The sequence below is a fragment of the Myotis myotis genome, unplaced genomic scaffold (assembly GCF_014108235.1).
Source record: "Myotis myotis isolate mMyoMyo1 unplaced genomic scaffold, mMyoMyo1.p scaffold_m19_p_9, whole genome shotgun sequence".
Taxonomy (NCBI): domain Eukaryota; kingdom Metazoa; phylum Chordata; class Mammalia; order Chiroptera; family Vespertilionidae; genus Myotis; species Myotis myotis.
Genome location: NW_023416401.1, coordinates 62,249,579 through 62,272,752, shown reverse-complemented (window position 1 = coordinate 62,272,752; position 23,174 = coordinate 62,249,579). Strand labels below are relative to the sequence as shown.

The window sequence follows — 23,174 nt, the reverse complement described above, 5'->3', positions numbered from 1 at the left end:
ACCCAGCCTGACTTGTCTGCCTTTTTTTTTTTCCACCTATTCTCTTCCACAAGCCACACAAAGTTGCTTTAAAAAAGATACTTTTATTACTATTTTTAGAATTATGTAATACCCAATATATAAAGCAGCCTCGCTTTAAAAATAATAGTTCCTTCTTGGAAAAAAATAGTTCCCATCAGAAGGATGAGCTGCTGTTTGGAAACTGGCCCACACTCCCAAAGTGCCCTCCTGGTGTCTCCCTTTCCCGTTTCCCTCAGATCACCTGTCCAGTCCAAACAGGCACCGACTCACTACCGTGGCTTCGTTTTGGGGTTTGACTTATCTCCCTCACTGCGGTCGCTCCTTCCCGGTTGGAAATGTCAGTGGAGACGTTCAGCACTCAGAAAGGGAAAGGCTGCAGCCTGAGGGCGGCAGGAGCAGGAACAGGCCGCTCCTCACTGTGGCCTGAGGGAGCAGCCCTGGACAGCTTTTCCTGTGAGCCACGCCAGCTGTTGTAGACAAGCTCCGGCTTGGAAAAAAGTGCCTTTTGCTTTAGAGAATCGGGGTGTATAGTGTGAGCAGCCATGCACTTGTACTCTCATGGTCTCTCCAGCACTGTTCTGTCTTGACAAGTGTTTTACTGTGAGCATGCCAGAAGCACTCTAGCCACTCTGCTCAGCCCTCCCCTCCTTCCCGTGTGCCCTGTGTGCCCCTGTGTGCAGAGCGGAGGGCATGCAGCGTGCCAGGCAGCTGGCACGCCCAGAGACATTAGGAGAGGCGTCTAGACGAAGTTACGCTCAGCACTTTAGAACCAAAAAAGCTCAGTGATGGGTCATTCTCCATAGCAGGAGTCCCACCTCGGGTGAGTGTGGTGTGGATGGATTAATCCAGAAAGTGGAAGATACATCAAGACAAAGGAAATTCAGGATCCAGAGGTGATGATGTGACAGATACTCCCAGTCTTCTCCCTCAGCAAGTTTGTCCTCTTGTTACAAATGGACAGCAGCAGCAGCACCTCCTGCCACAGCACTCGGGCCTGTCTGTAATACTGAAGGAATTGATGGGGAGAGGGAAGGAGGTGCACACGATCAGGGTCCCACGGCCACAGCTTTTTGGAACCCAGGAAGCAAGTGGCATTTGCTTCAGTTGTGGCCTAAGAAGGAACAAGTTCATTTGTGTGATAAGCTTTGCTGACATCAGGATTCACCTTGTCGATGAGAAGAAACCATTATCTTTTTACCTTCAGGTGGTTTACTATTCTGTAAAGAATATCTGTAAATACTTTGTACAGAGCCATGTATGAAATACACAGCCATATGTGGTTACTAATCTCTCTGTCCTTCTGTCCTGTCTGCCACTTGGTAGGAGTAGACGCTGGTCTTAGACAAATGGCTTGATGCTCCCCGCCTTCCACCCCGGCCGGGGACTGTGCTCTGGTCTCTGGACTCCTGGGCAGCCTTGAGTTGCCTGGAGAGCTGGGATGATACCTGCAAGTCCTCTTTCTATTTCACCTGCAATGAGTATGATCTGCACACTCCGGCCGCGGCTAGGTGCCCCTGGTTAGTGAAGCAGCAGAAGTGGTGTGGGGTGTGAGCTGGGCAATCTTGACTTTTTCACACTGATCTGGGATGCCCTCGTTTCCAAAGGCTGACACTCGGGTTTGGAACCTAACCAGAGCGTAGTGGACATAACTTTGCCTCCACGTGTAATTCCTGTCCCAGAGGAGCTGTGAGCGCTTTTTCTTGCCAAGCTTTTCCAACATGACACTCCCAGCAGTTGAGTATTGGGAACCAGAACAGTTGCCAAGTGCCTGTTGCCACCATCCTGTGGATAGGCTGATCACAGGCAAGAATCCATGTCGTCTGGGATGTTTATTGATGTTTATTAATATTTCCCTGTCCCAGATGGGGGGAGGGGAGAGTGCCCAAGGCTGAACAGCATCACAGCTCCCTGACCTTGTCCCAGCACTGTAGCCAGCTGCCCATGCTGCCCCCCGACCTGATGCGGAGAATGCAGAGCTGGGACACAGGTCAGGACCCTGTGGCCTCTGGGAGCTCACACCGGAGTTGCATTGAAGGAACAGTTTGTTTGGGTGGCAGATTCACTGGCAGTTTCATGGGAATTGAGTGTAAAAAGTAGAATTTTGAAAATGGGAACATTGAAGGAAAGGTGTACATTGTATGAGAAATATTTGTGTTTTTTCTGTTTCCCTAAAATTCTTGGAATTTCCTGATAGGAGTATCTTTTGTGTTTCATGATTCCCTTGCAGTCCCACCTGAGTTTATGCTAACAAGATGGCTCACAGTGGGACTGCTAGATGTTCTCAGAATGGGGCAGATCCCCGAAAGGCCAAAGTGATGAGTGGGGACTTTTGGCCCCATCCCCTGGCCTCCTAGGAGGAGAGGAAAGGCTGGAGATTGAACTCCACAACTTTGATTCAGATTCTAGGAGCTGCTGGGTTGGTGAACGCATCAAAATGCTGGGAGGGTCTGCATTTTCCAACATAAACCCTCTCCCCATACCTTCTCTATTCATTTCTTCCATTGAGCCGTTTCTGAGTTATATCCTTTATTAAAAATCGGTAAACACGTGTTTTCCTGAGTTCTGTGAGCACTACTAGCAAATGATTGAATCTGAGGGGGAGTGGTAGGAACCCCTGAATTTGAAGTTGTCCAGGAAGAAGTGTGGGTAGCCTGGGCACCGTTTGCGGTTGGCATCTGAAGTGGGGCAGTCTTGTGGGACTGAGCCCTATAATTTGTGGGATCTGACGTTAACCAGGTAGTGTCAGGATTGAATTGTTGGACGCCCGTTGGTGCTGGAGGATTGGAGAAGTGCAAGGCTGAGTGGAAAGAAGTATGAAAATAACAGCTGAGTGAAGTGTGTGGGTGTCTGTAGACAGCAGAGCCCAAGAGGACCGGAGTTTGGGGTCTGTGGATGGAGAGGGCAGTGGCAGGGGAAGGTCCTTAGGGTTCAGGTCCGGGACAACTTTGAGCTGTGGAGGAGAGTGGGACTCTAGGTCCGTGGTCGGCAAACTGCGGCTCGCAAGCCACATACGGCTCTTTGGCCCCTTGAGTGTGGCTCTTCCACAAAATACCACGTGCGGGCGCGCACATACAGTGCGATTGAAACTTCGTGGCCCATGCGCAGAAGTCGGTATTTTGTGGAAGAGCCACACTCAAGGGGCCAAAGAGCCGCATGTGGCTCACGAGCCGCAGTTTGCCGACCACTGCTCTAGGTGATTTGGGGTTGAGGATGGGTCTAGAGAGAATTATTGGTAGCATCATGACAAGTGTGTTACTTCATGGCAGTTTGAGCTGCTGCAAGTTCAACATCTGTGAGACTCATTGTCAATAACAGTAAGAGGGATAGTCCCATCTCACATGGACGGTAATGAAATGATGTTTGGGAAAATGCTTTACAAACTGTGAGGTCATGCCAGTGTTTTGATTCCATTTTGGTGAACAGTTTAAGAGTAAATGCCTTTAGCCAGCCCTGCGCATGGGACCCATGTTCGTTCAGAGATTAAGTGGTGACTAAAAGGAATAGGCCAAAGGCTTTTGCCAAATCGAACCAAGAGATGATGGGCCTGAGGCTCAGCCTGACTGTCCTTTCCCTGCCCTGCTGTCCTTCGTGTTTTCTCTGGCTCCTGCTGCCTTTTTTCCTGTCTTCACAAAGGCCCTCAACTTGCTAGCAGTATTTTTCCCAGACTTGCATATGGTTGGAATTTGCCCAGGAGCCTTTGTGAGCCAGCAAGGCTGTGGGCTTGCCTCCAGCTTCCTGCTTTTGAGCGAGTGGCTTTTATGCCAGCCCAACACTAGAGGTAGACACGTGCAGCTCTGACATGGGCTGTGGCACGTCCTCCACTCCCTGCCCATAGCAGCAGCAGCAGCTCTTTATCTGAGCAGTGGGCTTCCACTTGCCTTTTCCTGTCCGGGAGACAAAGATTGTCACACAAATATATTTGGGGCCTCCTGCTGCTCCTTGGGGAGGTAATTTAAGTCTAAAGCTCATGGGGCTTGGTTTCAAGTCTGCTCTGGCCAGTTGGTGATGGATTCTCAAGAGCTGGGGCCTGGGCCTGGGGTGGCCCCTTGGAAGAGGATGGCACTTCCCCTTGACCCTGCAAGAGAGAGCACTTGTGAACCTCACCCCCTGGTACATTGAGTGTGGCACTGGAGGCTAGAACCCTGGGGCTGCCCTGACCCCCCATTTTGGCTGCAGCAGACTCATTCCCTGTCCGTGCTGGCGTGGATGGAGTGGGCCGAGGGAGAGACAGAGCCAACGAAGCCCCCTGTGCCTGTCTTGTCCTTATTTTGATGCAGCCACAGGTAAATACTGCAACACCTCTTAATATTCACGGGGGAAGGAAAGGCAGGGCATTGAAAAGACCTGTTAGCAGTTGCATCCTCTGAACCAAGAGAATGGTCTGCTTTTCTCTTGTGCCCCAGCCCCTAAGGCAGAGGTGGGGGAACGTCCAGCCCTCAAAATCATCTGGTCTGGCCCTGCCAAGGCATTAGGGGTGAGTTAATTAAATGTTTGACCAAATATAGCAGGCTGATTTTTCAAAAACTTATTTTTATTGATTTCAGAGAGGAAGGAAGAGGAAGAGATAGAAATATCATTGAGTTATCAATCGGCTGCCTTCTGCACGCCCCCCTCCCCCCCACCACCACTGGGGATTGAGCCTGCCACCCATGCATATGCCCTGACCAGAAATCAAACAGTGTCCTCCTAGTTCATAGGTCAATGCTCAACCACTGAGCCACACCGGCGGTGCTAGCAGGCTGCTTTTTAAGTTGCTAGTTTTGTACGGCCCGTGAAGGGTGTTGTATCCAAATGGCCCTTGGCAGAAAAAAGGTTCCATCCCTGCCTAAGGGATGCCAAGACGGACCTGGCAGGAGAGGAGGGAGGAAGGAGGTGGTAAGAGGGTACTCTGCCCTGATCTGGGCCCCACCTTACTCCTGTGGTCCAGGCCTCAACTGCTGTGCCCTCCGGGTCAGTGGCTGTGCCTGTGTCTCGCTCAGAGTGGGAGGCTGCCCGAGCGTGCCCTTGAGCTACCACAGCTGCTGTGAGCCAGCGCTGGCAAAGCAGGAAGGCATTCATGTCCTCTGATAGCTCTGCTCACAGTGCCTGTGGTCAACTCCAGTCCTGGCCTCCAAGGACAGGGTGGCATTGCGTTTCCAGCGGTTAGAATAAGCTCACTGCCCCGAAACCACATGCCCCAACTTCTGGAGCCTGGAGTCTAGGCCCTGGACAGCAGAGACACGCTCTGCCTCTTTGATGACCCATGGCACAGCTCAGACATGTTGATCATCAAATACCAGGTCTCACGGGAAGGGAGTGGGTCTGAGAATGCAGTAAAACTTACAGAATGAACACCCAGAACATTTTTTATTAATCCCTGACCAACACAAAAAGGAGACTGGTAAATATGACTGGACCAATGCTGTGACATTTTTACCTGAGATGCTAAAATTAGGATGGACAGTTTTACCTGATCCTGAATTGCAGCAGTTTTACCTGACCCTGAAATGTTTGTTCCCCGACCTTGGATGCCCACTGAGCGGCAGAGGGAACAGCAAGCCTTTCCTGCCAGCCTGTACCTGCTGCTCAGCCCCTTCCTGCCCCCCAAGCCCACACCGATCTGCAGAACCTGCTTTGTAGCCTCTCGACACACTGCAAACTCAAGAGCATCCTACCCGCTCAAGCTGGGCACAGGGATGCCAAGCGGCTCATACACTTCCTGCTGCAGTTCCTGGAGCGCCTGGGGTCCTGCTTTCTCAGAGTCCCGGCCCATGTCCCTCTCACTCCCTCAGACATCACACTCATCCCTTCCTGGAAAACCATTCTAATGAGCTTACGAAGAGGGAGACGTGGAAGCTGGGCCAGAGGAGCTGTGCTTTAGAAACTGCTAGGTCTCCCTCCTGGCTCTGAACAGGATTAGCAGCAGTTCTAAAAGGCCCCAGGCCGCCAACAGCAAAGCCAGAGAAAAGTCAGCCCGGAGAGCCGACAGAAGTGGCAGGCTGTGAGTGCACGGTGTTGGGGGCGGGTGGGGATGTATGGACTCACACGGGCTCTCAGAGGCTCTCCCCAGCAAGGCCTATGGCCAGGGCTGTGTAAGGCTGCGCCAGGCAGAGGTGGGAGCCACAAAGAAGAGATGAAAGGTCTGGCCAGCAAGCCCCAGGGAAAGGCAAAGGCACTGGGGCAGAGGCGCTAAGGACAACAGCCAGCCCAGGTGGGGCCCTGCAACACCCACAACAAACAAGGCCGCCAGCAGCTCCGAGGCCTCGGCTCCGCTGGGTCCTCCCCGGCCAAGCGTAAAGGCATCTCCCCGGCCAGAATTCTGAGCCAAAGCACCTCCCCGGTCCCATAGCAACTGTGGGGTGGGGCTGGGTCGGCGTGGGGACTGGGCCATCTTCAGCTCAGTGACAGTTCTGACAGCTGGGGTGGCAAGGCACCCCATTCACCCGGCAACGGCAGCCCCCGCTGGTGTCTCCAGGGCCCTACAGAATGAGGGGGAGAGGTCAGGACAGGGCAGACAGTGGCCCCATGATATTCCATCAACCAAAACCCAGTCCACTCCAGGCCCTGCTTCTAAACCAGCCCTCGGCCTCAGCAGTCTGATGGAGGCCATCACGAGGGCCTTTCTGGGCACCCAGTTCCATGGCCTCGCTCTGCCTCCCCGAGACCCAGAGCAGGGAAGGAGCTGGTGTGTCTGCACATTCTGGAAGGTGAGCACATGGGTAGCACCAAGAAGGGCTGCTCCTCCGCCTCCACCGTCTCAAAGCCCGTCTGTGACAACGATCCCCAATCCCAGCAACACACCCCGAATTTGAGAGCTACCACATATGAAGTGCTCACATGACAGGCATCCACTACGCCCATTTCCTACCCTTTTTCATTTGATTCTGACAATAAGCCTAAGTGAGACAGTCCCAGCTATCACCTCCATTTTCCAGATGAAGAAACAGGCTCAGAGAAGGCAGTAACAGCCTAACCCACACAGCCGCGTGTGCCAGAGCCGCGGACCCACGCCCCCGCGGACTCCACACTGAGCCCCTGGTCACTGTCCTCTAGGCCAACGGCTGCGACTCTTTTCTCTGAAGAGCCAGATGGTTATTTCCGGCCTTGCAGGCCACGCAGTCTGCCTTCGGAGCATAAAAGCCGCCGCAGACTACGTGAAAGAATAAGCAGGGCTGTGCTCCCCTAAAACTTCACTTATGGACCAAAAAAATCAGATTCATGTGATTTTCACGTCACAAAATACTCTTTTGATATTTTTTAACCATTTAAAAAGTAAAAAATGTTCTTACTTCACAGGCTGCACAAATACAGGCGGGGGACTGGATGGGGCTGTAGTTTTCCAACCCCCACTCCTGGGCGAGGGCCCCCTCCCCACCTCTCCTGAGCCTCTGCTCCCTAAGGACTCACCCCGGGGCCCCAGCGCGGGCCCTTGGTGACCCAGCAGATCTCGGTGTGGCAGACAGTGCAGCGGATCCAGTCACAGCCGTCCTTCTTCTGCACCACGATCTGGCACTGCGGGCAGTGCATGGCCTCGCCCTGCTGCAGCATGGACTGGGGCAGAGCAGGGGCTGACGTTGGGGCCAGGCGGGCAGCGGCCCGGCCTCGCTCCCTCCCTGCGGCCCTCCCGACGACAGAGGAAAACCCGACTCCGCTGGAGTGGATCTCCCTCCCAGGCTCCGTCTCTGCCGTCTCCTCCCTCCACCCAGACACTTGTCCCGCTGCTGAGCACCTATCCCAAGCCCCAGCTCTGGATGGGAGTGAGGCCAGAGGGGGGCCAGAGCCTCCAGGGCCCATACACCACAGCTTTTCTAGCTCCCAAAACTCAAATCCCCAGGCCCTCAGCCCCTCCCAGCCTCACCCTCAGCATCTCCGTCGTCTGCCGGGCGGCTACGTCGTTCTGAGCCCGCAGGGCCAGGTCGTCCTGGTACTCCCTGCAGTTCATCTGCTCGTGGATGGCCTGCAGGGAGTGGGGGGCTCGAGATAAGGAGGCTCCCGCTGGGAATCTGGGAGAGGTGGGGGACAGCAGGCACCCACACAGTACGTAATGCCTCTAGGTATTGTCACCGACCAGGCCTCACGTTATAAACCACACACGCACTTTACGGAGACACTGAAGCCAGGGAGGTGAGGCCGAGGTCGGCGTGTATGATGATATTTACCCATTTATTTTAAGCCCTGATGGGCACAGACCCTAAACCACCTCTCCCCGAGCTGTGGCCCCTCAGCCCACCTTGCAGAGCAGGCAGTTGACGCGGAAACACACGGGGCAGGTGAACTCATTGACGTCGTCCTCAAAGAAGCACCAGCCCTTGCAGTCCGGGGTCTTGCAGTGGTAGCTGAAGGCGCTGCGGTTCTCGGCGATGGAGACGCCCAGGTCCAGAAACCGCTGGTAGTCCTCGGGGGTCAGCAGCTGCCAAGACCAGAGCCTCAGTCTCCGGGACTCAGAACACCTGCGATGCGGCCCTCCCTGCCACCAAATATGCCCTGGAAGCCCCCAATCCATACAGTCCCACCCAGCCCCAGGCCCATTTCTTCCCGTCAGTATTTAAAACTCCATCAAAAAGTGGATCAATGTTCTGGAGAGGGATGGTGGTGATGCCTGCACAACAGTGGGAATATACTTAATGCCACAGAACTGTGCATTTAAAAGTGGTTCAGATGGTAAGTTTATACACATTTTACCACAATAAGAAAAAAAGAAAAATATGGACAAAAACAGTAACAAGCAATGCTGGGGAATGCGTGGGGAAACCAGCACTCTGGTACATTTCACTCTGAGAAAGCTATGTGGCGGGAACATTTCAACCACCCAGACTTCTCTGATCCTTCGGGACTCACTCTGCTTCTACAAGTTTATCCTAAGAAAACAATATTAAGAAGAAAGAGACACCGTGCAAAATGTTCGTTGAAGCATTGCTTACGAACGCAGACGTTGGAATTATTAAGAGGTATAAACAGGATCTATGCCACAGAGATAACCTTTAGAAAGATTTTGTAGCACAATAGCAAAGGCTGCCCTAGCCAGTTTTGCTCAGTGGTCAGAGCGTTGGCCCACAGACTGAAGGGTCTCGGGTTCGATTTCTGTCAAGGGCACGTACCTCAGTTACAGGCTCAATCCCTGGTCGGGGCAGGGGCAGGGGCAGGGGCAGGTGGCAACCAGTTGATAAGTCTCTTTCACATCAATGTTTCTCTCTGTCTCTCCCCCTCCCTTCTACTCTCTCTAAAAATCAATGGAAGAGATATGTACTACTATCTGTAATACTTCAAACAATAAAAAAATAAACATCAATGGAAAAAATATCCTCAGATGAGGATTAACCAAAAAATAAATAAAATAAAAAAATAGCAAAGGCTATTGTATCTATGCTGGTTATACTAGTAAAAATCATGCCTGGCCAGCATGGCTCAGTGGTTAGGATTGACCTATGAACCAGGAGCTCACGGTTCAATTCCTGGTCAGGGCACATGCCCAGGCTGCAAGCTCGATTCCCAGTAGGGGGCATGCAGGAGGCAGCCAATCAATGATTCTCTCTCATCATTGATGTTTCTCTCTCTCTCCCTCTCCCTTCCTCTATGAAATCAATAAAAATCATGCCTACGTTCTATATCTTGATTGGGGTGGTGGTTACATGAGACATTTGTCAAAATTCACCCAACAGTACACTTACAGTAACTGCATTTTATTGTGTGCAAAGTATACCTTAATGAAGTTGATTTTAAAAAGGAAAAATATCATGTCTGCCCAGAGACACCAAAGTTAACAGGAGAAAAATGCAATCAGGGATCTGCTGGGATGGTGGGGCGTGGCAACGACTATGGCTACCAGGTCACATGGACTGACTCTCCAGGCCCCGGAGAGGAGGCCTCAGCAACCTTCTGGAGGTACCCTTCCCAGATACCCCACAGAGGAAGGAGATGAAAATGGGGCTGCTCTTGGGGTAAGTGTGGGAGTTCTCAAGTTCTACCCTTCTGTCTGCCCTCTTTCCCTTGAAGCAGAACTCCTTGGGCTCCACGAAATGCTTGGTGAAGCCAGAGGGTTCTCAGAAGCAGGGTCACAGGAGAGGCAGGAGTGACGGGGAGAAACAGGGTCTGGTGTATGTGCCTGTGGGGTCCCCCATTTGGACCTCAGCCACCATGCCTCACGTTTTTGCCTGGGTATCCGAAGACGCCCAGTTCTGGGAAGGCCACTGCCCAGCAGTTTAAAAACCTTAAATCAAGCCCAACAGTCCACTTTACAGATGGGGAAATGGAGGCCCAGAGGAGGGAGAGATCAACAGCAGTCAGGGAGAGAACTTGGTAATAGCATTAACAGCAATAGCGTGCGCGCACACGTGCACACACAGACAGCTCTGTGCTAGACTGCACACACACAGGTGCACACACAGACAGCTCTGTGACAGACTGCACACACACAGGTGCACACACAGACAGCTCTGTGACAGACTGCACACACACAGGTGCACACACAGACAGCTCTGTGACAGACTGCACACACACAGGTGCACACACAGACAGCTCTGTGCTAGACTGCACACACACAGGTGCACACACAGACAGCTCTGTGCTAGACTGCACACACACAGGTGCACACACAGATAGCACTGTGCTAGACTGCACACACACACACGTGCACACACAGCTCTGTGACAGACTGCACACACACAGGTGCACACACAGACAGCTCTGTGACAGACTGCACACACACAGGTGCACACACAGACAGCTCTGTGACAGACTGCACACACACAGGTGCACACACAGACAGCTCTGTGCTAGACTGCACACACACAGGTGCACACACAGACAGCTCTGTGCTAGACTGCACACACACAGGTGCACACACAGATAGCACTGTGCTAGACTGCACACACATACACGTGCACACACAGCTCTGTGACAGACTGCACACACACAGGTGCACACACAGATAGCACTGTGCTAGACTGCACACACACAGGTGCACACACAGACAGCTCTGTGCTAGACTGCACACACACAGGTGCACACACAGACAGCTCTGTGCTAGACTGCACACACACACGTGCACACACAGACAGCTCTGTGACAGACTGCACACACACAGGAGCACACACAGACAACTCTGTGCTAGACTGCACACACACACGTGCACACACAGACAGCTCTGTGACAGACTGCACACACACAGGTGCACACACAGATAGCACTGTGCTAGACTGCACACACACACGTGCACACACAGACAGCTCTGTGCTAGACTGCACACACACACGTGCACACACAGACAGCTCTGTGACAGACTGCACACACACATGTGCACACACAGACAGCTCTGTGCTAGACTGCACACACACACGTGCACACACAGACAGCTCTGTGACAGACTGCACACACACAGGTGCACACACAGATAGCACTGTGCTAGACTGCACACACACACGTGCACACACAGACAGCTCTGTGACAGACTGCACACACACACACACAGGTGCACACACAGACAGCTCTGTGCTAGACTGCACACACAAATGTGCACACACAGACAGCTCTGTGACAGACTGCACACACAGGTGCACACACAGATAGCACTGTGCTAGACTGCACACACACACGTGCACACACAGACAGCTCTGTGACAGACTGCACACACACAGGTGCACACACAGATAGCTCTGTGCTAGACTGCACACACACAGGTGCACACACAGACAGCTCTGTGACAGATTGCACACACACGTGCACACACAGACAGCACTGTGCTAGACTGCACACACACAGGTGCACACACAGATAGCACTGTGCTAGACTGCACACACACAGGTGCACACACAGATAGCACTGTGCTAGACTGCACACACACAGGTGCACACACAGACAGCTCTGTGCTAGACTGCACACACACAGGTGCACACACAGATAGCACTGTGCTAGACTGCACACACACAGGTGCACACACAGATAGCACTGTGCTAGACTGCACACACACACGTACACGCACAGACAGCTCTGTGCTAGACTGCACACACACACGTGCACACACAGACAGCTCTGTGACAGACTGCACACACACAGGTGCACACACAGACAGCTCTGTGCTAGACTGCACACACACATGTGCACACACAGACAGCTCTGTGACAGACTGCACACACAGGTGCACACACAGATAGCACTGTGCTAGACTGCACACACACACGTGCACATACAGACAGCTCTGTGACAGACTGCACACACACAGGTGCACACACAGATAGCTCTGTGCTAGACTGCACACACACAGGTGCACACACAGACAGCTCTGTGACAGATTGCACACACACGTGCACACACAGACAGCACTGTGCTAGACTGCACACACACAGGTGCACAAACAGATAGCACTGTGCTAGACTGCACACACACAGGTGCACACACAGATAGCACTGTGCTAGACTGCACACACACAGGTGCACACACAGACAGCTCTGTGCTAGACTGCACACACACAGGTGCACACACAGATAGCACTGTGCTAGACTGCACACACACAGGTGCACACACAGATAGCACTGTGCTAGACTGCACACACACACGTACACGCACAGACAGCTCTGTGCTAGACTGCACACACACACGTGCACACACAGACAGCTCTGTGACAGACTGCACACACACAGGTGCACACACAGACAGCTCTGTGCTAGACTGCACACACACACGTGCACACACAGACAGCTCTGTGACAGACTGCACACACACAGGTGCACGCACAGACAGCTCTGTGCTAGACTGCACACACACACGTGCACACACAGACAGCTCTGTGACAGACTGCACACACACAGGTGCACACACAGACAGCTCTGTGCGAGACTGCACACACACACGTGCACACACAGACAGCTCTGTGACAGACTGCACACACACAGGTGCACACACAGATAGCACTGTGCTAGACTGCACACACACACGTGCACACACAGACAGCTCTGTGACAGACTGCACACACACAGGTGCACACACAGATAGCACTGTGCTAGACTGCACACACACAGGTGCACACACAGATAGCACTGTGCTAGACTGCACACACACACGTGCACACACAGACAGCTCTGTGCTAGACTGCACACACACACGTGCACACACAGACAGCTCTGTGACAGACTGCGCACACACAGGTGCACACACAGACAGCTCTGTGACAGATTGCACACAGGCAGCACTATGATAGATGCTGGAGGAATGGCCCCAATTTGCTCATGTCTCCCTGACTCCAGGCTCATGGGTGGTTCCCTCCTGCACAGAATCTGGGCTTGAGCCTGTGACTTGCTTTAGCCAGTGGAAGAGCAGCAAGTGTGAAAGGAGCAGACCTGAAAAGCACTCCTGCGCTGGGGCCCCCGCTGGCTGCTCTGGAACTCTGAGACCCTACCACGCGAGAGCCTGGCCAGCCTGCTGGCAGATGGGAGACCAAAGTGGAAAGAGGCCCAGCCACCGCAGCCATCGCAGGTAAGACCATCGTAAGCCAGTCCAGGACAGTGACCACCAGCTAAGCCCAGATGAGGTCAGCCAGGCCCAACCTGGACCAGAAGACTCGTCCAGATAAGCCGAACTGAAATTACTAAGTGGCAGATTCATGGGCTAAATAAACGGTGGCTGTTTTAAGCCACTAAGTCTGAATGACCTGTTACACAGCACAAGGCAACTGATAAGGACTTACCATGTGTCAAGCGCTACTCTCGATTCTTTACACAAATCCTTCACAACCTTGACACAGAAAGTAACTCTAACTTTGCCCTGCACTGAGATGAGAGCACTGAGGCACACAGAGGCCGAGTATCTGACTGGAGGTCACCCAGGCCCGCTGCCTGCTTGGCTGTCTTTCCTTCATAAGGGGGTTTCTTGACCAGCTACCTCCCCCAGTTCCTGTCCTGTTGACCACTTGGGCCCGCAGCATCCCACACAGAGAAGGCTCTTGATAAATGTCTGCTGCCCGAGACCAGCACCCTGAGCCAGTTCCCACCTGCCAGCTCGGGGCCCAGCTCCCCGGGACGGGTGTGCCCCTCCCCGCCCCCAGGCTCACCGCCCGGATCTCCCTCTCCAGCAGCTTGCCCGAGCACGAGTAGGTGTTGTCAATGAAGGGGCAGGCGACCTCTGCCTCCTGGCTGTTGCGGATGGTGCCCTGCAGACACTCCCTGGGAGAGGGATGGAGTGGAGGTGAGGGTCATCTGCACCCCACCCACCGGGACCCCACCCTCGCAGGGTGAGCCTGTCCCCAGGTGGGTTTCTCCTCAATGTCTCCCTTCCGTCCCACCAACCCGTCACGATGGTCTCAACGCCTGCCCACCCCACTGCTCTGGTCCAGGTCTCCGGCCCACTCACCTGGAAGACAGCGGGAGCCTCCTGGGCTCCCTGTGTCCCCCGCCCGCCTCCCCAGTGGCTCCCATCCCGTCCTGCTCAGGCTCAGAACAAATCCAGACTCTTAACTGTGCTCCTCAGCACCCCATGACTTGCCCTCCCTAACACCTCTCTGTCCATCCGTCTGCTCCAGCCACACTGACCCCTTTCCCTGTGGAGGCCAGGCACATGCCCACGCCAGTGCCACCTCCAGGGCTCCCTGGCCCCCTGCTGGAGCAGGGCCCTGTTATCATAATCCGCTGGTGCTTGGCATGTCACAGTTACAGTTAACCCGTGATTATGTGACTAATCGGCCTCCCCACTGGAATGACACCCCAGAAGGCAGTACTGAACTTTTTGCTCCCTCCTGGGCCTAGCACAGTCCCTGGCACCCGGGGGCTGCTCACCAAATGTCAGGATGGAGGGGCCGGGAGAGGAGGAGCCTGCCCACAGCCAGGTGCAGGGCGAGGCTGGCTCAGGTGGCCAGGGCTAGGGCCTCAATGCCCTGCATGGGCCTGGGTAGGGGTAGTGAGGGGCACGGGCTCTGGAGCCAGAATGCCTGAGCTGTATGGCACTGAGCAAGTTGCTGGCCTCTCTGTACCTCACATTTTCCCCTGCGAATGGGGAGACAATGCCCGACAGTATTTTGTGGGTGTCCAAGGAGATGTGAGAGCACAGGACCCACCCCCTTTCTGCCTGGCTAACTGGTGGCCGGGACCCATGCTGCTTTGCGGGGGGGGGCCCGCACCTGCAGAAGGCGTGCAGACACTCCCGCAGCACCACGGCCTCACCAGGCGCCAGCACCGAGTAGCACACGGGGCACTCAGCCGGCTCCGTGTTCAGCACCAGGCTCCTCTGGTCCAGCTGGACGTGCTGCAGGTAGTTCCCCTCCTGCTGCTGCTGCTTCCGCTGGGCACAGGGGCGGGGCCGTGGGCAGGTCAGGGTCTCGGGGATGGGTCAGACCAGGAAGGGGGCAGGACAAGGGTCCTGGTCAGATCCCAGAGAGGGGACAAGGCTGGGAGAGTCAGGATTCCCAGGTAGGGGTGGCAGTGGCTGGGCAGTGGGCATGAGCGAGAGCTGCTGGGAAGAGTGAAGCTCGGAGCGGCGCCAGGCAGAGTACCAGGGGCAGGAGGAAGCCCAGGCAGGGGCAAGTTGGGGCTGCAATCAGGAGTCAAGCCAAGCCAGGGAGCCATGGTGGTAAGGAAAGGCCAGGGTCTGAGGAGGCAATCAGAGGTACCAGGGCTCACATTTCTGCCAAGCTGAGCAGGCAGGGCCAAGGGTTGGAGGCGGGGCAAGGTAAGGTCACAGAGTAGTCAGGGGTATGGGAAGGGGGAGTGATGTTATGGAGCAGAGCAAGGCGGGAGAGAGGAGGAATCCGGCCAGGGTTATAGATGGACCAGGGGGGCGGTCATGGCTGGGTGGGTAAGGGCAGCTCTGGGTCCAAAGGAGCGAGGTGGAGGATGGGGCATCCGATCAGAATGGGGACATCAGGGTCAGGTATCTGTGTGATCAGCACTGACAGGACGGGACTACAAGAGGGGCGGGACCACAACCCACAGGGGGCAGGACATGAGAGCCTGGCTGGGGCCCAGGAGAGGGAGGGTCAGTCAAGTGCAGGGGTCAGTCCAGGAGGGGGAGGAGCAGGGTGTGGAGGGCCTCCCTTCCTGGCCTCCGCCTCCCGGTCCCATCCGCAAGTGTCTGCCTGGGGCACCCCTGCCCACCTGCTGGTACTGGCGCAGCGCCTCCTCCTCACTGGCCAGGCGCGCTCGCTCCTCTGCGTCCGGCTGGTAGGTGGCGGGGACCTGGTAGGTCTCGGGCCTCGCCCGGCAGCACATCTCACAGCCCGGCCGTGTGGGCTTATTGATGAAGGTACAGCCAGGGCACTGCCAGCCCACCTGGGGACAGAGGGGCACTGAGCTCAGCACATTGAGGGGCCAGGCAGGTGAGTCAGGGACCAGGGGGCGGCTTACCGGTGGGGGCTCAGGAATGGGGTCAGGCCCCTGACCTGGCTCCTGGGGGGCCCCAGGCTTCGGAAGTGCTGGCTCCTGTGGGCCCCGGGGCTGCAGCGTGAGGTCCTTGAAGCCCAGATCTGGAAAAGAGGGTTAGAAGTTGGTGGATCCATGCAGCCGACTTCACCCACCCCCGCAGCCAGCCAGGACCCACACCCTGCACCCCACTCCCTCCTCCTCTCCCTCCTCCCTGGAGGAGCCTCCAGCTTGGTCCTACCAGGTGGACCCAGGCCTGGCTGAGAGTTCTGGTGCCCACAGGGTCAGAGCCCCTCCTCCACCTACGAGTGCCCCTGTGTCCTGGGGGCTTAAAAATCCTGCCTCACAACCGGCCTCTTGTGCTCCTGCAGTGAGGCACCTTGAGGACAAACAGCACTCCTGAGCTGGACCTGCCAAAATACTGACTCCGATCCCTTCATGAGACACTTGACGAAAAAACAAAACTGGACTCTTAACACATCAATATCAGGAGGGTCAAGGGAAGACTGAGCAGATCTAGGACTGAAGGGACAGAGAGGACAGCCGAATGCCAGGGCCTTTGTTATAAAGGACATCTATACTAATAAAAGGGTAATATGCTAATGAGACTGGACCTCTTCCGGACGTCATTCCAGACGTCCTGCCTGACAAAGCCGGGCCGGAGGAGGGAAGCCCGGGTCTCAGGTGCCAAAGGGAAGCTGGTGCCGGCAGCCAGGGGAAGGAAGACCTACTTCTGCACGAATTTTCATGCATCGGGCCTCTAGCTAGTACATGGAAGTGCCGTATCAATGCTAACTTTCTAAATTTGATAGCTGTATGTGGTAATACAAGAAAATGAGTCTTTTTTTTTTTTTTAAGGAAACACACACAGAAGTATTTATGGGAGAGGGCTATCATGTCTGCAACTTACCCTCAAAACAGTTCAGAAAAAAATTATTTGTACCCATACCAGTAATTTTTATAATGTTATAGAAAGATGATAAAGCAGAATATGGGAATTTGTTATACAATTATTTATACAATTTTGTAACTTTTCTGTAGGTCCGACATATTCAAAAGTATAAAGCAGCCCTCGCCGGTTTGGCTCAGTGGATAGAGCATCAGCCTGAGGACCAAAGGGTCCAGGGTTGGATTCCGGTCAAGGGCATGTACCTCGGTTGCAGGCTCCTCCCCAGCCGAGGCCCTAGTCAGTGCTCCTGCAGGAGGCAACCAATTGATGTGTTTCTCTCAGATGGATGTTTCTGTCTTTCCCTCTCCCACTCTCCCTAAAAATCAATGGAAAAATATCCTTGGGTGAGGATTAACAAAAACCAACAACAAAAAAACAAAAAAACTAAATAAATAATTAAAATATGAAGTAAAAGCCCTGACCAGTGTGGCTCAGTGGATAGAGCATCGGCCTGCAGACTCAAGGGTCCCAAGTTCGATTCCGGCCAAGGGCATGTACCTTGGTTGCAGGCACATCCCCAGTAGGGAGTGTGCAGGAGGCAGCTGATTGATGCTTCTCTCTCATGGATGTTTCTAACTCTCTATCCCTCTCCCTTCCTCTCTGTAAAAAATCAATAAAATATATTTTTAAAAAATAAATAAAATAAAATATGAAGTAAAAAATTTAAACACTAGCAATTATTATCTAATTTACAGAGTTAGAAAAGTAATGAGTAAAGACAGGAAAGGTCTTGCCAAGACCACCCAGCTGATAAACACCAGAGCCAGGGCTGGACCCAGCCCCTCTCCCCGGGGCCGCTGTCCCCACAATGGATCCCGAAACGACTCCCTCCCAGGGTGTCCTTTGTCCTCTCTCCCCCACCACAGGAGGATCCTCCAGGTGGCCTGCCCGAAAGCCCAGGGGCTCTGCTCCCTCAAGCCCCGGGGCCTCGGTGAGGGCCCTGTCACTCAGGAGCGGAGCCTCACCTTCCAGCACCCGCAACTGGCGCTGCCGCTGCAGCTCTTGGGGGTTGAGGGAGGTGTTGCAGGCTGACAGCAGGTAGAGGTAGGCCCGGTCACCGTCCCGCCGCACGCCATGCGAGTGCAGCGTCTCCTGGTCCCGGGCCAACCGCTGCCCAATCACCCACTGCTGCAGCGCTGGCGGGAAGCCATAGTCCAGGAACACCTAGGGGAGTGGGGGGGGCGGGGGACCAGAGAGAGTCAGAGCCAAACGGGAAGCCTCCGCCCTGATGCCTCCCGCAGCCTCCTCACTCACCATGTCCTTGAGGGAAGCCACGGTCAGGTCAGGTCGCACTGTGAGCCAGATGGTGACAGTGTGCATCTGAGCATCCTCCACGCTCACCCACAGCCTGCAGAGGAGAACTGGGGAGTAACACGGGCTCGGGCTGCAGGTCCCACCTCAGCCGCCAGCTATCCGCATGGACATGCTTGTACACCTGTGCATGACATGCACACACACACACACAGGCCCCCTCCCACACCATCCCCCGTCTGTGTCAGGGGAATCTCGCACCCCTGTGCTTCCTCTGTCAGAGCCCACTGCTCAGCCCCTGCCATGGCTGCACAGTGCTCCTGGAATAAACCACTCACCGTGCACACAAGGGCCTGTGACTGCCCCCTCACTGCCTCTCCAACCTCTTCTATCATTCTCTCCCTTGCTCCCTAACAAGGCCACCCAGTCATTTACCATATGCCCAGACTGCAAAGCGCTTGACCTGCATTAACTCACTTAATCCTCTCAACATACTCATCAGCAGGTACTGCTGTTATCCCTAATTTACAGATACAAACACGAGCCCAGCTCTAGCTGGTTTAGCTCAGTGGATAGAGCGTCGGCCTGCGAACTGAAAGGTCCCAGGTTCGATTCTGGCCAGGGACACATGCCCAGGTTGTGGGCTCGATCCCCAGTGGGGGGCTTGCAGGAGGCAGCCGATCAATGATTCTCTCTCATCATTGATGTTTCTCTCTCTCTCTCCCTTTTCCTTCCTCTCTGAAATCAATAAAAATATATTTTTTAAAAAACACAAATGCATAAAAAAACAAAACAAAAAACGAGCCCAGACAGGTTACCGCGACTTTGCCAAGTAAGCAATTTATAACTGTTAGAGGCAGGATTTCAATCCAAACAGTCTAATTCCAAAGAAATGGTTTTAAACACATCCTTTTCAAGGATCCTAAAAGGTCTCTGGAAGACCAAAAGCATAAAAAGGGAAGGCTAAGCCGTAGCCCGTTTGGCTCAGCAGAGAGAGCATTGGCCTGAGGACTGAAGGGTCCTGGGTTTGATTCCAGTCGAGGGCACGCACCTCGGTCCCCTGCCCTGGTGGGGGGTGGGGGGATGCAGGAAGCAACCAATTGATGTGTCTCTATCACATCAATGTTTCTCTCTCTCTCGCTCCCCCTTCCTTCTACTCTCTCTAAAAATCAATGGAAGAATATTAACAACAAAACAAAAAAAAAGGGGGGGGGACTAAGATGAAAAACCAGAAATGAGGCCAGAAGAACCGGATAAATTAGGGTACAAAACAATAACAGTAAAGTCTACTTCATATCTTCTGAGATTTGGGAGAACACTGCATCCATAAAGGAAGAACAGCCAGAAGCAATCATAAAATGAGGAAGAATTCCTGAAAATTTACAAAGTGACTCCGGATTAACCTAGCCTTTAGATCCAACTACAAGTTCACAAGAAAAACGGGAGGTATTAAATGACACCCTGAGGAGGCAATTAATAAATCTAGAATGTAGGAAATTTCTAAAAGTCAAAGACCAATTTTCTTTAAAAAAATTAATGGCATAAAAATAGAGAATAAAAACAGGCTTGGACAATATTAAGAAATGCTATGTGTAGCTCTCATTTTGTTCCTGATTGGAACAAACCAAGTATAAAAAACAGTAATGAGATAATTAGGGAAATTTGAATACAAACAGAGTATTAGGGGATTTAAAGGAATTAGTAATTTGTGAAAATGGTTTTGAGGTTATTTTTAAGTCCTTACTTTTTAAAAGATATCAAATTATTCAGGAATGAAATAATATCTGAGATTTGCTTTAAAATACTCCAGAAAATACTCTCAAAATTCCTCAGGATAATGATTTTCAACACCCAACCATCAATGATGTGAGGGCAAAATATAGAAATTTTTAGACATGTAAAGACTTCAAAAGTTTAGCATCCACTTTCCCATACAAAAAGTTTTTGAAATATAAGAAATAAGAATAGCCTGGCCAGCACGGCTTAGCGGTTGAGCATCAACTTATGAACCAGGAGCTCACAGTTCAATTCCTGGTCAGGGCACATGCCCGGGTTGTGGGCTCGATCCCCAGTAGGAGGCATGCAGGAGGCAGCCAATCAATGATTCTCTCTCATCACTGATGTTTCTATCTCTCTCTCCCTCTCTCTTCCTCTCTGAAATCAATAAAAATATATTTAAAAAATAAAAATAAAATGCTGTTTGGTGCCAAAACCGGTTTGGCTCAGTGGATAGAGCGTCGGCCTGCGGACTGAAAGGTCCCAGGTTCGATTCTGGTCGAGGGCGTGTACCTGGGTTGTGGGCACATCCCCAGTGGGGAGTGTGCAGGAGGTAGCTGGTCGATGTTTCTCTCTCATCCATGTTTCTAATTCTCTATCTCTCTCCTTTCCTCTCTGTAAAAATTCAATAAAATATATTTTAAAAAAAAATGCTGTTTGGTATAATAGGTATAAAATACATTCTGTGGAAGAGGGAAAACAATAACTGTTCTCTTGGCAAGAATACATTATAGCCCACGAGGGTGCAGCAAGCCCTATGTCCCTGGCCAGCCATGCACTCCTCACCTGATGTCCTGTGTTGGGGAGATCTCAGGCTTCAGCTGCACCCTCACGGGTACCCGTTGCTCTGCCAGCCAGGTGGCACACTCCATAGCCACCTGTTCATCCCCACCTGCCACTGCTCGGCTGAGTCTCAGGGCCATCTCCTCGGCTAAAAGTCAACACAGTGGAAGCAAGTTAGCACAGGGTTTGTTTTACAGGATCTGAGGATGAGGGATCACAAAGTAGGTGATCCTTTTACATGCTGCTTCCTCTGTCATCCTGGTGAACTCCTACATATCCTTCAGCACCCAGCTTAAAAATCCCTTCTTGCCTGGCCAGAATGGCTCAGTGGTTGAGTGTCGACCTATGAACCAGGAGGTCAGGGTTCGATTCCCAGGAGGGGACATGCAGGAGGCAGCCAATAAATGATTCTCTTTCATCATTGATGTTTCTCCCTCTCCCTTCCTCTCTCTGAAATCAATAAAAAAAATTTTTTTTAAAAAAAAAACCTTTCTCAAATAAATAAATAAATAAATAAATAAATAAATAAATACCTTTCTCTGGGAAGTCTTCTCTGATACTCCCCAGTCCCCCTCCCTGCTCATTTGGTTCCATTTGTCCTTCATACTCCCAGGTCTCCCATATTTCCATTCATTCATCTGACAAGCCCTTATTGAGCTCCTACTGTGTACCAGCCACTGTCCCAGAAACTGGGATTCAGCCAGTGAATTAGCTAAACACAGTCCCTCTCTTCATGTACGTTTCACCCTGGTAATTAGACAAGTTTAATAAGGGGGGTGGGGGGGGCGGCGGGAATCAGATTGTGATCCACGCTGGCAAGGAAATAAACAGGGTAAGGAGGTCAGAGAAGGCCTCTGGGAGGAGGTGACACTGAAGCTGAGACCTGAAAGAGGAACTGGATATTTCAAGACCCAGTTGGGGAAGAGTGTCCCAGGTAGAGAGAAAGGTAAGGGCAAAGGTCTCAGCGAGAAAAGGTTGGATTAGATCTGAAAAGTGGGGGGGGGGGGGGGGGGCGCTCCAGCAGAAGGACCAAGAGAGTGGCGGAGGAAGACGGCGAGGTCAGCCAGGGCAGCAGCAGGGCCTCCTGGGCCATCCAGGGCCCAGGCTGTTCCAAGAACGCGGGGGCGCACAGGAGGGTTCCGAGCCGGGTGGGACAGGGGCAAGGGGCGAGGCCAGGCCCTTGGTACTGAGGTCAGCGGGGTGCCGCCCCCCCCCCCCCCCCCAGCCTAGGAGGTTCCCTGGGTCCTCCAGGCGCTGCCATCGCGGCTCAGCGCCGGCCCACGGGGCCTCGCGTAAATGAATGACCAGGAGCCCGCGGAAGTGGCCGGGCCGGGGAGGAGATGAAGGGCAAGTGGGCAGTCCTCGCTCCCGGGCCTTTCCTGGCAGCACCCGCCCACGGGAGTCTCCCGGCGCCTCGCCTCCGGGCGGTGCCCACCTTTCTTGGTCTTCTCGTCCATCTGGCCTGGTTGCTCCCATCCCCCTGGCGGGGCCGCCGCTCCGGGAAAGGCTAGTCCCGGTCACCGGGGCGAGGGCGCGCGACCAGGACCAGCGCGGCCCGGCCCGTGGCCTCCGGCGTGGCCCGAGCCCTCTCTGCGCCTCGCGGTCCCCGGCGGCCGGCGGGTGGCATCACCCTCCCGCGCACCGGGGACGGGGCCTGGGGTCGGGGCCAGCCGGGAGCCCGCGCGGGAGGCGAACGGGCAGGAAGCTCCGGCCCAGCCGCAAAGGGCGACAGGAAAAACCAGGCACGCCTGGTGTGCGGGGGCGACGCGCGCAGGCGGGACGCGGGAAGCCCCGGCAGGGCCCCCCTTCTCCCCGCGGCGAGCGCCCCCCGGCGCCCGGGATTTCAGCCAAACTCCCTGCCCTCCGGTCGGGAGGAGGAGAGCAGTTTCGGCGGAAGAGAAAGTGAAAGTGGCGGCCCCGGAAGTGGGGCGGGAGAGTGTCGCCAGATCCGGGACACCTGCCCCGCGCCGGCCCCCCCTAGGCAGGCCGGGGCGGGCCGCCCGCACCCCCCACCGGACTCCGGCTCCCCTCCCGTCAGGCTCCCGCCTGGGCCGGCCGCAGCGCCGAGGGGGGAG

At 53.9% G+C, this 23,174-nt stretch overlaps 1 protein-coding gene across 3 annotated transcripts; it reads right to left on the bottom strand.

Annotated features, from left to right (window-relative positions):
- Nucleotides 1-5,348: 5,348 nt before the first annotated feature.
- RBCK1 (RANBP2-type and C3HC4-type zinc finger containing 1) lies at nucleotides 5,349-23,144 on the bottom strand. 3 transcript variants are annotated; one of them, XR_004969975.1, is made up of 12 exons: nucleotides 22,535-23,144; nucleotides 21,103-21,247; nucleotides 18,544-18,637; nucleotides 18,255-18,453; nucleotides 16,326-16,444; nucleotides 16,077-16,250; nucleotides 15,104-15,264; nucleotides 14,042-14,153; nucleotides 8,231-8,410; nucleotides 7,859-8,003; nucleotides 7,408-7,551; nucleotides 5,349-6,479 (listed from the first exon to the last, which is right to left on the bottom strand). XR_004969975.1 is itself a non-coding variant. In XM_036322328.1 (12 exons), exons 1-12 carry the CDS (start codon nucleotides 22,554-22,556, stop codon nucleotides 6,399-6,401), a joined length of 1,530 nt encoding a protein of 509 aa, XP_036178221.1. In that variant the 5' UTR covers nucleotides 22,557-23,141; the 3' UTR covers nucleotides 5,349-6,398. The 3 variants fall into 3 exon arrangements, 2 of the variants coding, with proteins under 2 accessions (XP_036178221.1, XP_036178222.1); XM_036322328.1 differs by having other exon boundaries at nucleotides 7,859-7,957; nucleotides 22,535-23,141; XM_036322329.1 differs by lacking the exons at nucleotides 14,042-14,153; nucleotides 15,104-15,264 and having other exon boundaries at nucleotides 7,859-7,957; nucleotides 22,535-23,142.
- Between the last annotated feature and the right edge of the window lie 30 nt (nucleotides 23,145-23,174).

Coding starts and splice junctions, on each gene's coding strand:
- RBCK1 (XM_036322328.1), bottom strand. CDS start 22,556: ATGGACGAGAAGACCAAGAAAG. Junction 16,445..18,254: donor CCAGTTGCGGGTGCTGGAAG/GTGAGGCTCCGC, acceptor CCTCTTTTCCAG/ATCTGGGCTTCAAGGACCTC. Junction 7,958..8,230: donor TCAACTGCCTGCTCTGCAAG/GTGGGCTGAGGG, acceptor CACTCCCTGCAG/GCCATCCACGAGCAGATGAA.